The following is a 15,558-nucleotide window of genomic DNA, read 5'->3' as shown; positions in this document are numbered from 1 at the left end:
TTTTGCAATTTCGTTAGCATCGCAACGTGACACCTCTGTCGTTATTATTACATTGGACAAATTTAGAACGAATCTAAAAATATTAGGTTGCTCGAAAAGTTTCTTTCGTTTCATAAGGTGATGATAGATGAACAACAATTTCTGTTCCATATTATTTTATTGAATTAGGTGTGATCCATTTCGTTCTATTTCTATTATTATATTCGTTGCTTAATTCAATAAACTAATACAAAACAAAGAACATCGTGCCTCTATTATTTCCTTATAAAACGAAAGAAACATTTCGGACAACCTAATATATACAAAAGTTGCAAAATATTTGTTGGGAATATACACTTTGCGGAAAGTTAGTATAGAGCATTGTAGATGCTGTTATATAATAGATGTTAACATATAGTTGTTGTAGATCAACGGTAATGTTAAAGATATAATTAGTATTGGGATATTCGTGGAAAACTTTTACGTACGTATTATACGAAACATTTTGAAACCTCGTTAACCGTAACGGGACAAGACTATCGTGATTATGTTGGTCAAATTTGAAACGGATCTGAAAATGTATATAGGATATTTATTCGAAGAATACACTTCGTGATTTATCACTAAAATATTTCAACATTTAATTGATTATTCAATTGTATGAATAAGTCAGAATATTTAACGAGACCATGCCTAACGCTAATTCTATGTTGAAAATTATTATTCATATTCTATAGGAATTTTGCACTAAGCCTATGAACGTCTTGTATCTTCTATGTATATTTTCTAATTACTTTCGAAGCAATTTAATACGAGAATTTATTTCGAACAATGGAAAACTCGGACAGAATAGAAAAAGGTGTACTAGTGTTCATAAAGTCACAGAAATCTAGTAATTTTCATAACGTAATGTTGTACACGTATATTTAGGTATAATTAACTATTTGACCTATTAAAAGCTCAATTAACTGTTTTCGCAATATTATCTATACTTGCGTACTATTCGCGTTAAAATTTTGAAAAGAAACGTGGCTACGGTAAAATTCGAAACATCTCGGATAATACGAAACTTGACGGTTAAACGAGAGTTGGATATCCGAGACTGCGCGATATCGTAATCGCGATAGTCGTGTCGTATTACAGCGTCAACAAAATTGGAAGAAGTTTCGCCTAATGCACGCGATAGTTTCGTCAAAATTCTCCACGAAAAGTGATACTTTATTTGAAAATACTCGCTCGATGAATATCTTCACGAGCCAACCGTACGCGTTGGTAACGGTCGATCGCCCGAGTCCTCCTCGCCATATCGATTTATTATTTGAAGAAATAACATTTATTTCTCGCGAATTGCGAAAATATTCTTATCTGGGCGCATTAAATATGCGTGAAAGTGCAACGCCGGTTACTGGAACACGATAATTTTTCTAGCCGCAGTTGAGTCGCGACCGACCAGGCGACACGACGACTGCCGTCTCCCGGGAGTGTGCACTCGCTTTGATAAACTTGGTGTATAATACATAAATTCACTAGGACATAGCTAGTGATTTATCGTGACGACAAGGCCACATGTGGCATCCAGTTGAGATATATAAGTGGCGATTTGTTGCCCTGCGGCGGTCGTGTTGCGAGTTAAATTGTTACAGTGCAACGAAAGATTGAGATTCGCAGTTTATTCGAGTGAGAGTGCATAAAATTGAAATCCTCAGAAATCCGGAGAAATTACTTCAACTTTTACAAGTTCCCAGTGTGATTTTGACTTTCATCGGTTTTTACAACCATTCTGATTTTTATCACTCGCCGCTACCGATTTCATGGGTTCGTACCGATAGCTTGTAGCAATTTGCATATGTTCATGCTGATCTTTCGGATACTCGTTCGAATTGTTTGATGCTCGTTGGTTTGTAGAATTATCGGCTTGGCAACTAAGTGACTGCGGGTTTTGTCATTACCACCTAATGGCAAAACCCGCAGTCACTTAGTTGCCAACGCAATAGAATCGCATCGGCAGAAACTCTGAACTTGTGAATTTCCAAAAATATCCATTGCACAGAGATAACCGCAGAGATTAAGAGAAACGAAGAAAATACGAAAGTATTGTTTGACAAGTCTTGGGATCGTAGGGGAGAACGTTGTTACCATTTTTACCGCGGTGAGAAATATTCACGTCCGTAGTTTGGAACGTAGCTGTAGAAAAATTCGGAAAAAGAAAGAAGATACGGAAATACCTTTTCTTTGATCAATTTCCGAATTACAGGCACATCGGAATGTCTTCAAATTTTTGTCCACCATGAAGAATATACATTTCGACCAACATCCTCGATTTATAACGACTATACGAACGAAGAGAAGTAAGAAAAATACGAAACTATTCGTCGATAATATTTCTTCGAGATTTTTCTCTTTTCTTTCCCACAGCGAACGCAAGAATTCGTCGGCGTAAATCGACCTCCATATTCCGGAACGACGTTGCTCGCCGTGACGGCATACACGCGTTGAAATCACCGGTGGGAGGCGCACCGCGCGCTCCACCTTTCATTTGACTTTGACAGTTCCATTATGGTATCGAAGCTAACGGCAAACAGTACCGTACTTGACGTTAGTGAATCAACGTGCGCGCCGATATGTCGAGGTATTTCCATCGTCGTTGCCTTGTCACCGCGATCAGGATCGGCCTCGATAAACGTTATCGAACTAACGAGTGCAGTACTCGCGATATACGCTTCACCTGTCGTCTCGTTAATATTCTTTCTGAAAAGTGTTAAGCTTCGGCTAACGAGTCGAACGACGCTGTATTCGCCGTTGTATCTCTCGTTAGAAATTTTCGTTAGGATTGTTCTCTGTAGGGCTGACGAGTGTCACGATCGTCGACGGTTCGTCGTTAGTTCGATGGTTTTATTAGTTCGTGAACTTTTATACGAATTCGTATTCTTCTGAACAAAATGAAAAGGAAATTGTTGTTTCACTAGGATACCAAGCACCGTAGCACCAAGCACTGTACTTTGCATACTTCGTAGCAATTTATGTGTTTCTCGTGTTTCGCTTGTTCTCAATTTTCCACCTTCCGCTTTCCTGTAAATTAATAAATTAATAAAATCTGTAATCGTTGGACGAGGGCCGATGTCAATATCGGACGATGGAGAGGACTTTTGAGAATTCTAAAGATAGTTCCCAGAGAAATTGCAGTTTTTTTTTTAAATAGATCGATGGACTTTGTAATAGACGAACAGAGTGTAGAATTACTCGTGGTTTTGGTGGCTTTAGCGAAGAATACCGTGATTATTCTCGTAATTTAAAAAAAAAGAAACACAAGATTCCTATATTTCAAATTACCGTGCGGTTATTTTTATATTAATTTCCGTATCTTAATCCTATTCTTAATCCTCCAAAATGCGACATTTCTAAGAAGAGCGTGTTCTTAAAAATATCTTTTTTTTATCAAATATATATCATCGCATGAAGTATATGAATATATAAGGAAAAAGAATTTAATAACGTGAATGAATTCGGATAAGAAAATTGCGAATGAAATATTATTTAACACTAATGGCGATCGTTAACATTAAAATTACCAGAGTCAAAGTGCAATTTTACGATGCGAATGTTCGTGAAGCGTGGCTTTTACGGACGATTCTTTCAACGTTAAATCAGCTGATACGCTAAATCCGTTAGCCAACGATTGATCTAACGACGATTTCATAGTATTTAATTTTCTTCCCCGTAGAGTCTAATCCTCGACTCGTGGAAACTCGAAGAAAGAATTTAAAGAACAAGGAATACGTAAAGGATAAAGAAGATGCTGGCAATTTCCAACTGTATTTAGCTTGGAGGCCGATTAATTCTTGCGCGACCGGGAAACGAGAACGCGCCATGATATTCAGCTCGCCTTTTACGGAATTCAGAAACGAGCCACTCGCGCACCGTTAAAGGGTTTTAATTATTCAACTGATCCTCTAAATTTAGACGCAGCCTGATTCTCTTCTTAGACATCGGTAGCTAGGAAAAATCGTTTGATCGTTCTATTAATCTGTTAATGATGTCTACATGGAAGAAGAAATAGCGACGAGAAAGAAATATTACACAAATATACTGCAAATTTTTCATCGTAATTTAACATTTATATTTAGGGGAATATCTTAAGAAAAAAAAAATAGAAATTTGATAGAAAATCGTTTCACCTACCATGTATTATAGAAAACAATTGAAAGCGCTATAATTATTTAGATATTTTATATTATATGGAATTTTACACTTTCAAATTTTCTTTCGAATGTATATAATTCCCTAGTTTTCTCTCTATGGATAAATCTTGCAGATTCTCTTCTCTTCTCAATCTGAAAAAAAGACAAAAAGAAAAAGAATTTAATAACGTAAACGAATTCGGATAGAAAAATTGCAAATGAACTATTATTTAATACTAATGGCGATCGTTAACATTAGAATTATCAGAGTGAAAGTGAGCAATTCGTAATTTTTCACAGGAATTTGATAGATGTTCCCCCGTTAAAAAAATATTTAAATCCAAACTTACGTGTCTTGTGTTATGTAAAGCTCATTCTAATTGAGGGTTCTGCGCCGAGATACTTAGCATGATATTTCATTTAAGAATGAAATTATGGTAATATTTGTAATATCCAGGATGCCAGAACTACACAATAGCAATTAAGGCCTAAATTATGGAAATTTCTTTCGCATCTCTGATTTTTTATAATGGGTTTTGCCATTATTTTAATGAATTCTTTATACCACGAGGAAACATTAAAATTACGGCTAGTTAATACGCGTCTATTCGCGTTTCCCATTAATTTTCCATCATTTTCACTACCCTGTCCTTAATGGTTTAATAAAATTTAGAGTTTGACTAATTAAAACGATTCATTTTGAAACTTGCTCGACAATGAACAGAGGTCCCTGTTAATTAATTCGTAACATAAACGTAATAATCTCTGGCACAGTTTCTATGAATTTTAATTCCTTGATTATCGCCTGTGTCGTTCTACTCGGAAAGCTGGTTGACTGGTTTCGCGGAAAAGATTTAATCGAGGGAAAAATACGCGCGATTCCACGATAAGAATCGAATTATCTTGCTCCGTGCCCTTTAAACAAAGTATCAATGACGACGACAGATTTTTCGAAAGCACGCGCCTTTCATCCTTTAAATTGCAGCTTCTCGTTCAATTTTATTTCCTTCCTTTTCGTGGAAACTAAGTCTGATATTAAGTTGTGCAACTTCTCTTCGTTTCCCGAAGTTTAGCAAATTAGCAAACTTCTAAGTTCCAAAGTTTAATTTCTTCGAATTACGAATTCCCTAGATTTCTCGTTTTCCCCTAGCTCCTAATTTTTATAGGTTATACAGGTTAATTTCGTTTCGTAGTTCCTTACGTAGATACGTAGGATACGTAGTTCCTTAAGTTTCCTAACTTTCTTCCCTTCTTTAACTCTAATTTTCAAAGTTAAACGATCGAATGTAAAATTTCACGTGTATTCCCTGGAATATTGATTTAATATAGGCAGGTATTTTATTTGATTATTTTCTGCAACGTGGAGCTCTATGGTTTTCGGGATATTTATTTTCTGATAGAGATCGAAAGATTCTACTTTCTTTTTTCTTTTAAGCGGACAACGTATCAATAGCGACGATGGATCTGTCGAAAGTATCGTTTTTCAGTCTAGGTCGTCAGATTTAAATGAAAAAATGTCGGCTGTCGCCGCTAATGGACTTCCGGTGGGACGTATTGCTGAACGCCCAGCGAATTTAGATAACATTTAAATGGCAGATAACAGGAGAAATTGGAGACGTTTCGTTCCATGATCGTTTCGCTAAAAATTATTCGCGTTTTTTCATCTGGAAATATTTTGTAAATTGGAAATATTAAGTCGATATATAAGAACGTACCGAAAATGAAATAAAATATAAATAAAAATGGTAATGAATAAATAAATCCTCGTGAATTTAAAATTTCCATTGAAAAGAGAAAGAATCGATTTAATTTATCGAATATAAATAGTACGGTGTAATATAGTATATTATGGTTGTTTAGACCTATTTCAGGCTCACAGTCTATTACAAAAGAGGTTGCGGTAGATATCCACTATATATACAGGGTGTCTCCGAAATGATGGTACAAGCGATCGGATGACGATTCTACATCCAAAAATAAGTCGAAAAAGAAGAATAACATTTTTTCGTTTAGCAGTTGATTTTCGAGAAAAATGAGTTTAAAGAACCGTCAGCTAAGCGCGCGCTGATCGTAAGTTTCGAAGTATTCGATTTCTCTTTCTGCTCGTGTTGATATAATGTCACGATCCGCTTCCGGTTATTACTGTTATCTTATTTCCATAGTGTCCGCTTTTGGAATGGTTTCATAAATGAGGATAAAACTGTTATTTTTTTAAAATCATTTTACTAACTCAACGAGGATTTAAAATGTAAATCACGTGGATGCATAACACGTAGCTCTACTCGTCCAATTAAATTATTATCAACACGAGGAAAAAGAGAAGTCGGATACCTCGAAATTTACAATTAGTACGCGCGCACCAGACGCAACTTCAAACTTATTTTTCCCGAAAACGAAGCCTGTAATATCGCAGAATTTTCGCAGAAACGTTCAATTTCAAACACTCGACGATTCGAGGCCGGTCAATGAACGGGCCATTGAATATTCCCCGGGCAAAGAAAATGTCATGAACTTTTATGACGTTCGACAGGGGTGGCGATATTTCGTGCGCTTTCCACTTCGATACAAATAAAGTATCTTTAATGCATAATTAATCTTGTTACAATTCTCGATTTGTGCTTTTCGTAATATTTATTTACACAGAGTCAGCGTATTTTGCTCCGACTGCACGACTGCAGATAACTTCCATAGAGCTTATTCCACGTACTTTCGAGCACCCTGTATATTCCTCTTACCCGTATTACCCGACATTTGTAGCGCAATACTTTGTAGCTAACTCTAAAGCCACGTCGACGAAATCCTTATTTACTCGGAGTCTTGTACGAGTTCAGCTGCTCTTTTCCAAGATTAGGTGTCGAAAATTGCTACTCCGTTGCCCTTTTTTATTTCTCCAATCACATTCTGTGACGACTGTGCACCGTCGAAGCATCGTGAAAAAGTTTATCGTGGCACGATCGAGAGCTGTTCAAGAAGAATAATTAATTTCAAAATCTATGGAAATTGTCGAATGATACAATTTGTTTTACGATCGTGAAAATTCTATCTTTATTCGAGTTTCTAATAAAATAAAAAAAAAAAAATAGTCGATAATTGTTATTAAAATGCTGCGATACAAGCGCACAAATAAAAGAAACAGGCTGTTAAAGAAACAACTACTAATATCGAAAGAATTAAAAGTGAATTCAGATTGGAATGCAGGTTTCGTTCAAATCTTCCAGGGGGACAGCACCGTGAAATAAACGATTTTGGAATAATTGGACATTAGCTTCGAAACAATTGGAAACGATTGAAATTGGAATTCCAATTCTATTCGAATTCGTACAAAAATCTTGCCTAAATATTCGAATGGATATTTAATAAAATTTTCAATAATATCATATTGAAGATAAGATAATAAAATTCTGGATATCTAGAAATGCTTAAAAATACTTGAAAATATTGCTCATGTTGTCTCTATCAGTTTTCTTATCATCACGAACGACGACGACACGAACGAAAACAAAATTATTCGACAGAAGATTAGAAATAATTGCAATGAAACTATTGGGTCGGCAACTAAGTGACTGCGGATTTTGTCATTACCACCTAATGACAAAATCCGCAATCACTTAGTTGCCAACCCAACAGTAGGAATTCGAGCGTCATTCGACTTTCAGGGGACGAACAGCAGTTCTTTCTAAGAATTAAAAATATACCGGGCCTCTGTTTCACGTCGTCGTTGACACGGTTATAAAAAATCATTCGCATGCAATTAGTTTATGCCCGTGTAACTAGAACGTGTCAGTGGATACCGTTTGTTCCTCTTTAGCGCGACTAGATCGAGGCCTCACGTACGAAAAATGCGTCGGAATAGCAATGAACCACCGTGTATTAACATTGGTAAAAGAAGCTTCCTCCGTCTTTTAACTCTCAGCTATGTATATGAAGAAAAAAGAAAAGAAAATGTATATATTATTTCTCTTAATTAACATCATTATGTTGTATCGTAATCGTTGTTTGTTATATCGACATTTGTGGCTGTTACAACCTATGTATGTGTGTATGTGCTCGCTTGATACGTTTTGTTTCTAAGCTAAAAAGCTTAAAGCTAAATTGATTGATTCTCTATCTGTCTAAATACAAATAGAGAAATAAAACGCATTCGGATGCGTATATTTCCCATTTCCGCTGCATAGTTGACGTGACAAGTTCTCTTCTATTTTATATTTCAGTCCTTGTCCTATCGTCGTTGTCCACAGCCTAGTTAGCCGGCTAATCTTACCTGTGCAATAATTATTTTTATCGACAGCGGTATATTTAAGGTCAGGTAGTTCTTGTTGCTTCTATCGTTGTCACTAGCTTATATTCTGCCAGTTCTTTCGTACGTCTCAAGGTATGAGCAGGTTGTTGCTACGTTCTTATCGTCTTCCTATAGTTTCTTCCATATATCTTCTATTATTATGATTCGCTGTACGTTGCTGTCTTCTGCTTCCTCCTGTAACGAGTTGGTATTTCCATATCCGATTTGTTGTAGCTTGCACCGTAGCTGGTTGTATGACCCAGTTTCTCTTCTTTGCTGTTGCCCTTTTTGGTTCGTTATCTTCGGTCTTGCCCGCTGATTAAAACACAATTTCCCCATTTACACAAACACTGATGGTGATTGTATGAAATGTTAGAAAATTCGGAGATAATTAATCCGCTTTAAAAAGTAATTATAGAAACTAGAAAAGGCAGCAGGAGGATACTCCGCGATACGCAAGTTGCAGTTGCAAGTTGCAGAGAGGAAACTTTAAAAGCCTTAATTTCGTTTCATCTTCTTGCTTCCACTCTGTGTAATAATGACTTTATGAAAGAACGCCGAATCATGTCAAAACCTTAATTCCTTGCTTCACTTCGTCACTCTGCAGAAAGAATTTAGGTAGTTGCTAGTTACTCGGCGAAGCTTTGTTCTGAATTGTTCGTTCCTTAAATCGCAAGATATTTAGCATTAGAAATATTAGAGTTTCTATTTTCCTTGTAGTTCTCCTAAGTGTGTTCTTTGGTTATACTTTAGATATAGCAACGAATATCAACTTATTATTCTAAATGAAAGATAAGAAGACACCCAAGTTTCTTTAAAGGAACAAAATTACAAATAATTACACGTAATTATATTATTATAAAATAATAACTTTTATCAAATTTCCATTAGGTTTTTAGAACGTTAATTTGCCTTCCCTTCTTTTTTATCCGCCTTCTTCGTAAATCTGATCAAAGAGAAAGACGTTTACCTTTGAAAGGAAAAAATTTCAAATAATTATGCTGGTTAGTAATAATTATATTTAATTATAGTTATTACGAAACAATAACTTTCACCAATTTTTTGCTAATCTTATGCTTCTAGAATATTAAAATTGTCCTTTCTTTTCTCGCCGTTTGTTTTTTCTTTAAATCTGATCAGAGGAGGAAATATCTTCCTCTGAAATTAAAAGTTGGCAGATAATTATACTTGTTAGTAATAACTATGGTGAAATATATCAACGTGGAATAATAACTTTCATCAATTTTTCGCTAACGTCTCTGGAATATTAATTAAATTGCTTTTTCTTCCCTCGCCGATTTTTCGTTTTCTTTTCTTCTTCGAAGCTGATCATAGAAGAACGTTATATTTTTAAAAGAAGAAAATTCGTAAACGATCATGCTTAATTATAATAACTACGAAACAATAACTTTCGTCAATTTTTGGCTAACCTTATGCTTCTAGAATATTAAAATTGTCCTTTCTTTTCTCGCCGTTTGTTTTTTCTTTAAATCTGATCAGAAGAGGAAATATCTTCCTCTGAAATTAAAAGTTGGCAGATAATTATACTTGTTAGTAATAACTATGCCGAAATATATCAACGTGGAATAATAACTTTCATCAATTTTTCGCTAACGTCTCTGGAATATTAATTAAATTGCTTTTTCTTCTTTCGCCGATTTTTCGTTTTCTTTTCTTCTTCGAACCTGATCATAGAAGAACGTTATATTTTTAAAGGAAGAAAATTCGTAAACGATCTTGCTTAATTATAATAACTACGAAACAATAACTTTCGTCAATTTTTCATTAACGATGATGATTTCTAGGATGTTGAACTGTCTTAACCGTTCCTTTTTCTTCTTTTTACCGTGTTTTTCTTCGAACCTGATCAAAGAGGAAAATATAATAGAGGAGTGTGTAACTGTTCAACGATTAAATAAAATATAAAAGGGTAATTACGGCGTCAGCAAACGACGAATACAATAAAGAGATCGTAATTATCGAATACAATTAAGTATCATAACCGGCACACTAATTACAAGAGTTGATGTTTTCACAGTGTGTTGCTGCCACGTGTAAGCGTGTTCGCCAGATATTACAGAGATTTAATTCGTGCGTTGTGTCGGCTCACGAAATGCGATTAATTACAGGGAATGGCGCAGTGACGGAAAATTGTTTTCGTATAAATTAATAGCCGGTCGTTGAATCGTGCACAATGGCAAAATAATGAAACCGAAATTTCAACTATTACTGTTATTATATTACACGGTAAAATTCGTCCTGTAACGATAAATATTTGCATTGTTTCGCGTGCAATTATTTGTTTTTTTCCTTTTCATCTCACCGGCATTTTGATCGCAAAAATCGGAACGTTCGTTCGACATTCTTTTTAATTACCGTATAATTATCACGAGGAAGCTTCGAGCTATTTCTTTCGAAATAACATTTAACACGTCACGCAAATAACGTTTTATCATCAAAGACATATCACAAATATTTGTAACATTTTGTAGGAAATTGTGGGAGTTAAGTTTACTTGCAAGAGAAATCGTTGCCAATGATATTCGATTGTAACAATTAGAAAGAACCCTGACATATATCGGGAGGTTAATGATTTCAAAAAAATAGACTAAATATATTAATAGCGTTCTTTAAAAAAGATCGTGTCGGTGAAATTTACTCACAAAAGTCGTTGACAATAATATTCAGCTATAATAATTAAAAAGAACCGGTAACACCCATTAAAACACCAACTCTTTCGTTAGAAATATATCACAAAATTATTTGTGACGTTGCCTAGTAAAATCGTAATAGTAAATTCTATGCAGAATAGGAGATTTACTTATGAAAGTAATTCAGGGTCATTAACAATAATGCTCAACCATAAGATTCAAAAGGAAGCGTGATATTTCATAAATAAATCTTCGTATACGAGAATCGCATTAAAGCGGTGTCTCTTGATAAAACGAAGAAAAACACTCGATATTCATAAAAAGATATCAGCCACTCTCTGGAAGCCATTAAATAATCGTTAAAGCCCGTGTTCGCTGGAAAGTCTTCAACCATATTCGAAACAGGATCACGAAAATCGATTGCGAAACAAAAAGAAAGAATTTCATTTTCTCCGCCATCCGGCCCGTGTTTCGTGTCCGTACATATTAATCGCGATCGCCGTTAGAAAGTCGCTATTGGTTATCAATTAACCGGAAAGAGAGGCCAGTGAAAACGATCGAGCATCGCTTATTCATATTAACCAGTTCTCTTGAAAGAGAGAGAGAGAGAGAGAGAGAGAAAAGAAACAAAGTTAAAAGGAAGGAAATAGCCAGTCGTATGGAACAGTTGGAGAATCGTGAGAAATACATATGTAACACATAATCGTACGTTTTAGTATATCTTCTATCTTTTCTTCTTTTCTGTTTAATGATAATACTTCCCTGTTCGGGACACATAATTCAATATAACTGTGACTAAGACGAGTGTATAAAAAAAGTATATAAAATGATAAGAAATAAGAAAAGAACGTTTCCCTAGCGTGGAGGATCTTAAAGCTTCTAAATATTTTCTAAATTCACTTTGGCTACCGAAATTTGTGATTTCTGTATCTCTTCTCGGCTCGTTTGTTATTCGGTTACTTCCCTCTTTTTCCCCATTTCAAGCATTCGATCGTACATTTTAGTAATAGATATAACATTACTAGACTCTGCGGGTTTTGGGGGATTTATAGGGAATTTGAGAATACAAAATTGCACACAGTGCACGTAATGCGAAAATATTGTATGTACAGCCTTTTACAATAGGTAGGGCTCGGTAGGTAAACCAGTTTTCTGCCGAGTTCGTATCTTTTTCTTATTATATTCCTGAAAATATGAATCTGCATAAAATTCGCGGTCTAATTGTATTTGTTTACCGCTCTTATTAAATGTAGATGTAAATGATGTCTTTTTATGCCTCTGATTCCATTAACTTTCTTTTGCCCGACACTCTCATATGGACTTTTCTCGATTAAGCCATAAACAAACAGATAAATCCGAGATGGTTATCATTCTATGGTCCCCGTGTTTTATTATGAATCGCATCGGTGCTGTAGTTCCATTAAAATAGTAAAACATGTTCCCCTCAATAGAGAAACAACACTATGCTTTTATAAATCTAATGTGTTGCTTCTATGACGATACTCATTAATCATGGTAATAGGGAATTTTGTTATTCTAGTAGTTTTTCGTTGTTCACGCTTTGATTAGGAATCGTTATGATTAATGCGAATCAGGCGGTGTGGAAAAAGTGTGGCGTCTTTTGCCTATAAATATTATATAGAGGTATAATTACTTGTATTTATAAAAATGGAAGATTTTCATTCTTAGGAATGGAAAGTTTCAACTTTCCATGAGTATTATAAAGAAATATAATTATTTATATTTGTATTAATGGAAGCTTTGGTCTATAAATATTGGATAAAAATATAGTTATATTTATATTAGAAAAAATAAGTGAACTCTGTTATGCAAACTGTTTGTCCCTAGACTAGCCCAGAAAAATACAATTCTACTATATAGGGAAAATTAGGCGGATAAAATTACTCCAGATCTTGGTGATATATTAATATCACCATCATAATTTTTTCATAACAAATAGGAATTTTTGTCGGTGGTCGTTAATTTTGGTCCATGAATAGTCTTGTTTTTAAAAATACTTTGCGTAATTTTCTTTCTCGACTATTCTGAAGGATTTCTTCACGAATATCTTCTCGATTGGGGCAAATTGTAATCAGGTTTCTCTGATTTCACTATCATTGGCAAATAGTTAGTAAAAATAGGTTAACGAGGAAAAGATTCGAGCCTTACTAGCCATGATATATCCAGGATACTAACAAGCAGGACAATTTTCGTGTTAGCCAGTTCTAGGTTCATATGGTTTAAGGCTTTCTTCAATCCATCTTGCTCCGATTTAACGAACTTCTACACCTAGGAAATCCCTAGGCACGCAATTAATCAAATCACCTCGTAACTGCGAACCAACTACTAAGATACTTACCACGATTAAAATTTCAAGCTAGTCACTGCTGCTCAAGATAGTCTGAGTCAAACTTCAGACTTCCCTAGATCGGGCTGAAAGTCCTGCCAACTTTAATCACGACGGATTCATCGTTCCTTCTTGAGCATTTATTTCAAAGTTGCCAGACATTTCGTTGCTTTCATACTGCCTTTCCTTGGAAAATGATTTTTCTTAATTCCTTGAAACGATAAACTTGAGATATTGCCATTTAAAGAATTTCCTCGGAGCTCGAGACGAAATACAAATTTCTTTCGAATTCAGTGAATTTAGGGAATTTTTTGTTCAAAAGATTCCACGAATTTTTCTTTTACAAAATCTCAAGAATATTCTACTTAAAATGTTTCGAAATTCTCTGTTCAGAAAAGCTTCATAATTTTCTATTTCCAAAGTACCAAAATTTCTTGTTTAAGAAACTCAACAATTTTTTATATAAAAAACTCCGAGACCCATTTATCGCAGGAATTTCGAAATTTTTTATATGAAAGTGGGAAAATTTCGAAGAATTGTTTACCTACACAGTTTCAAAGTATTTCTTTGTGTTTTTCCAACGGGTGCAGGTCTATTGGATACCGAAATGTATCTCGGATAAGTAAGACGCTTCGGACATTCGCGAGACAAACCAAAGAGATTTGTGATAGTCGGTAATTAAAAAAACAGTGGAATATTTGAAAAGGATAGAGGAGAAAGATGAAACCGGGAGTGAAAATAGCGAGACCACGTGGTCCTGTGATTCAAGTGATTGGTGATCAGTGAAAGCAATCATGTTTACGATGATCGAACCGAGGGGCGACAGGGTGGCCAACACCCAGACAAAACATCACTGTTACCAAGTGATCAGGACCACAAGGGTGCACCAGAGTTCCAGAAGCTCGAGAATGGTCACTGTTCAGGAGAAGGTGATCAGATCGCGGCTACAGTTGGGTTATTCCACGCCTACCAACTTCATCAACCGGTACTTATCATATATCTTGATATAAATATATTATACAAGGTATTGATGGTGACTATTATTATTGTTGTCGCTATCTATTATTATAATTTCAGGCTATTATTATCGCTATTCTAATTATAATGGTAACATTATTACTATTTTTATTTTTATTATTATTATTGTTGTTGCTTTTGGGTTAAATTTTTTGGATGATAAAAATGAAATACGACGGGCGAAAGATTGGCAAATTTTCTCAAGTCTAAACATAATTTTACGATAACGGGACGCGTAAATCATCTATCATTTCACGCGTTTAATCTTGTCCCTAAAAAAATCACTAGACCACCACCCATTAGAAAGTAACTAAGAAGTAACTATAACACAACGATCCAACGGGGAATCCCGTGTATTCTTCTCGGTGAAATTATATCGAAAAAGACGTAGTCTGGTAATCGAGCGATATGTTGGACAACCATAAATAGATTTTATAATTTCTGATTACTGTTCCTGAATGGTAGGAGCATATTTTAATCCATGGTTCACTTCCGGACGATGGCTCGTTCCGAGCCCGCCGTACACCGCTCGCGTTACGCAAACAGTTTCCGGCTATTTTATGGAAATTTTTCATCTGGAGAACCCTTACTAGACTGAGCTCCGCGTTGCGACTTATTCGCGTTAATTATATGCATAAAAGGGAACAGAATATCTGTCTAGCGTGGATCGTGTTCCCACGCGGCGTTCTACCAGCGTAAATCTTCTCTCGAAACACGATGAAATATTCCGAGAAATTTTATCTCCTACGAGCTACCTACGATGTAGCAGGGTCTCTGGTGAGAGAGGAAGATCGTTGTCGGCCGACTATTGCGGTTAGCAGAATGTGTGTTCGAGCGACAGGCACCGGTATCGCGAATAAATTCAATTGCGTTAGGTTTCATCTTGAGTCAAGTATAGACTTGTTAAGAGATTCAATATTCTGTATTTATAAATTCTATATTTTGGTATTCTGTAGTTTAAAGTGAAATATAGAGATTGAGAAAGATCATTAAACAATGGTCTTTATTTTAAACTGTACCGAAGAGAAAAAAAATCATTTTCTCAATCAGGAATCATTATTGAATAATTGAATGTAATAACAATGCACAGGGAATGTGTCGCTCAAT

At 35.3% G+C, this 15,558-nt stretch overlaps 1 protein-coding gene across 7 annotated transcripts in view; it reads left to right on the top strand.

The window, feature by feature from the left end:
- The window catches only part of LOC126924796 (IQ motif and SEC7 domain-containing protein 2), a 138,905-nt gene that overhangs the window by 99,831 nt on the left and 23,516 nt on the right, over nt 1-15,558 (top strand). Inside the window, exon 2 of one of the 7 annotated variants that reach the window (XM_050739654.1) lies at nt 14,025-14,419. The exons of 5 other annotated variants lie outside the window; for them this stretch is intronic. In XM_050739654.1, coding sequence (XP_050595611.1) covers nt 14,229-14,419 — 191 coding nt within the window. In that variant the 5' untranslated portion in view covers nt 14,025-14,228. Of the gene's footprint in view, nt 1-14,007; nt 14,420-15,558 lie in introns of those variants that run through there. One more of the 7 variants, XM_050739655.1, reaches the window with a different exon arrangement.

The sequence above is a fragment of the Bombus affinis genome, chromosome 15 (assembly GCF_024516045.1).
Source record: "Bombus affinis isolate iyBomAffi1 chromosome 15, iyBomAffi1.2, whole genome shotgun sequence".
NCBI classification, from domain to species: Eukaryota; Metazoa; Arthropoda; class Insecta; order Hymenoptera; family Apidae; genus Bombus; species Bombus affinis.
This window is presented reverse-complemented; position numbering and strand designations above follow the sequence as displayed.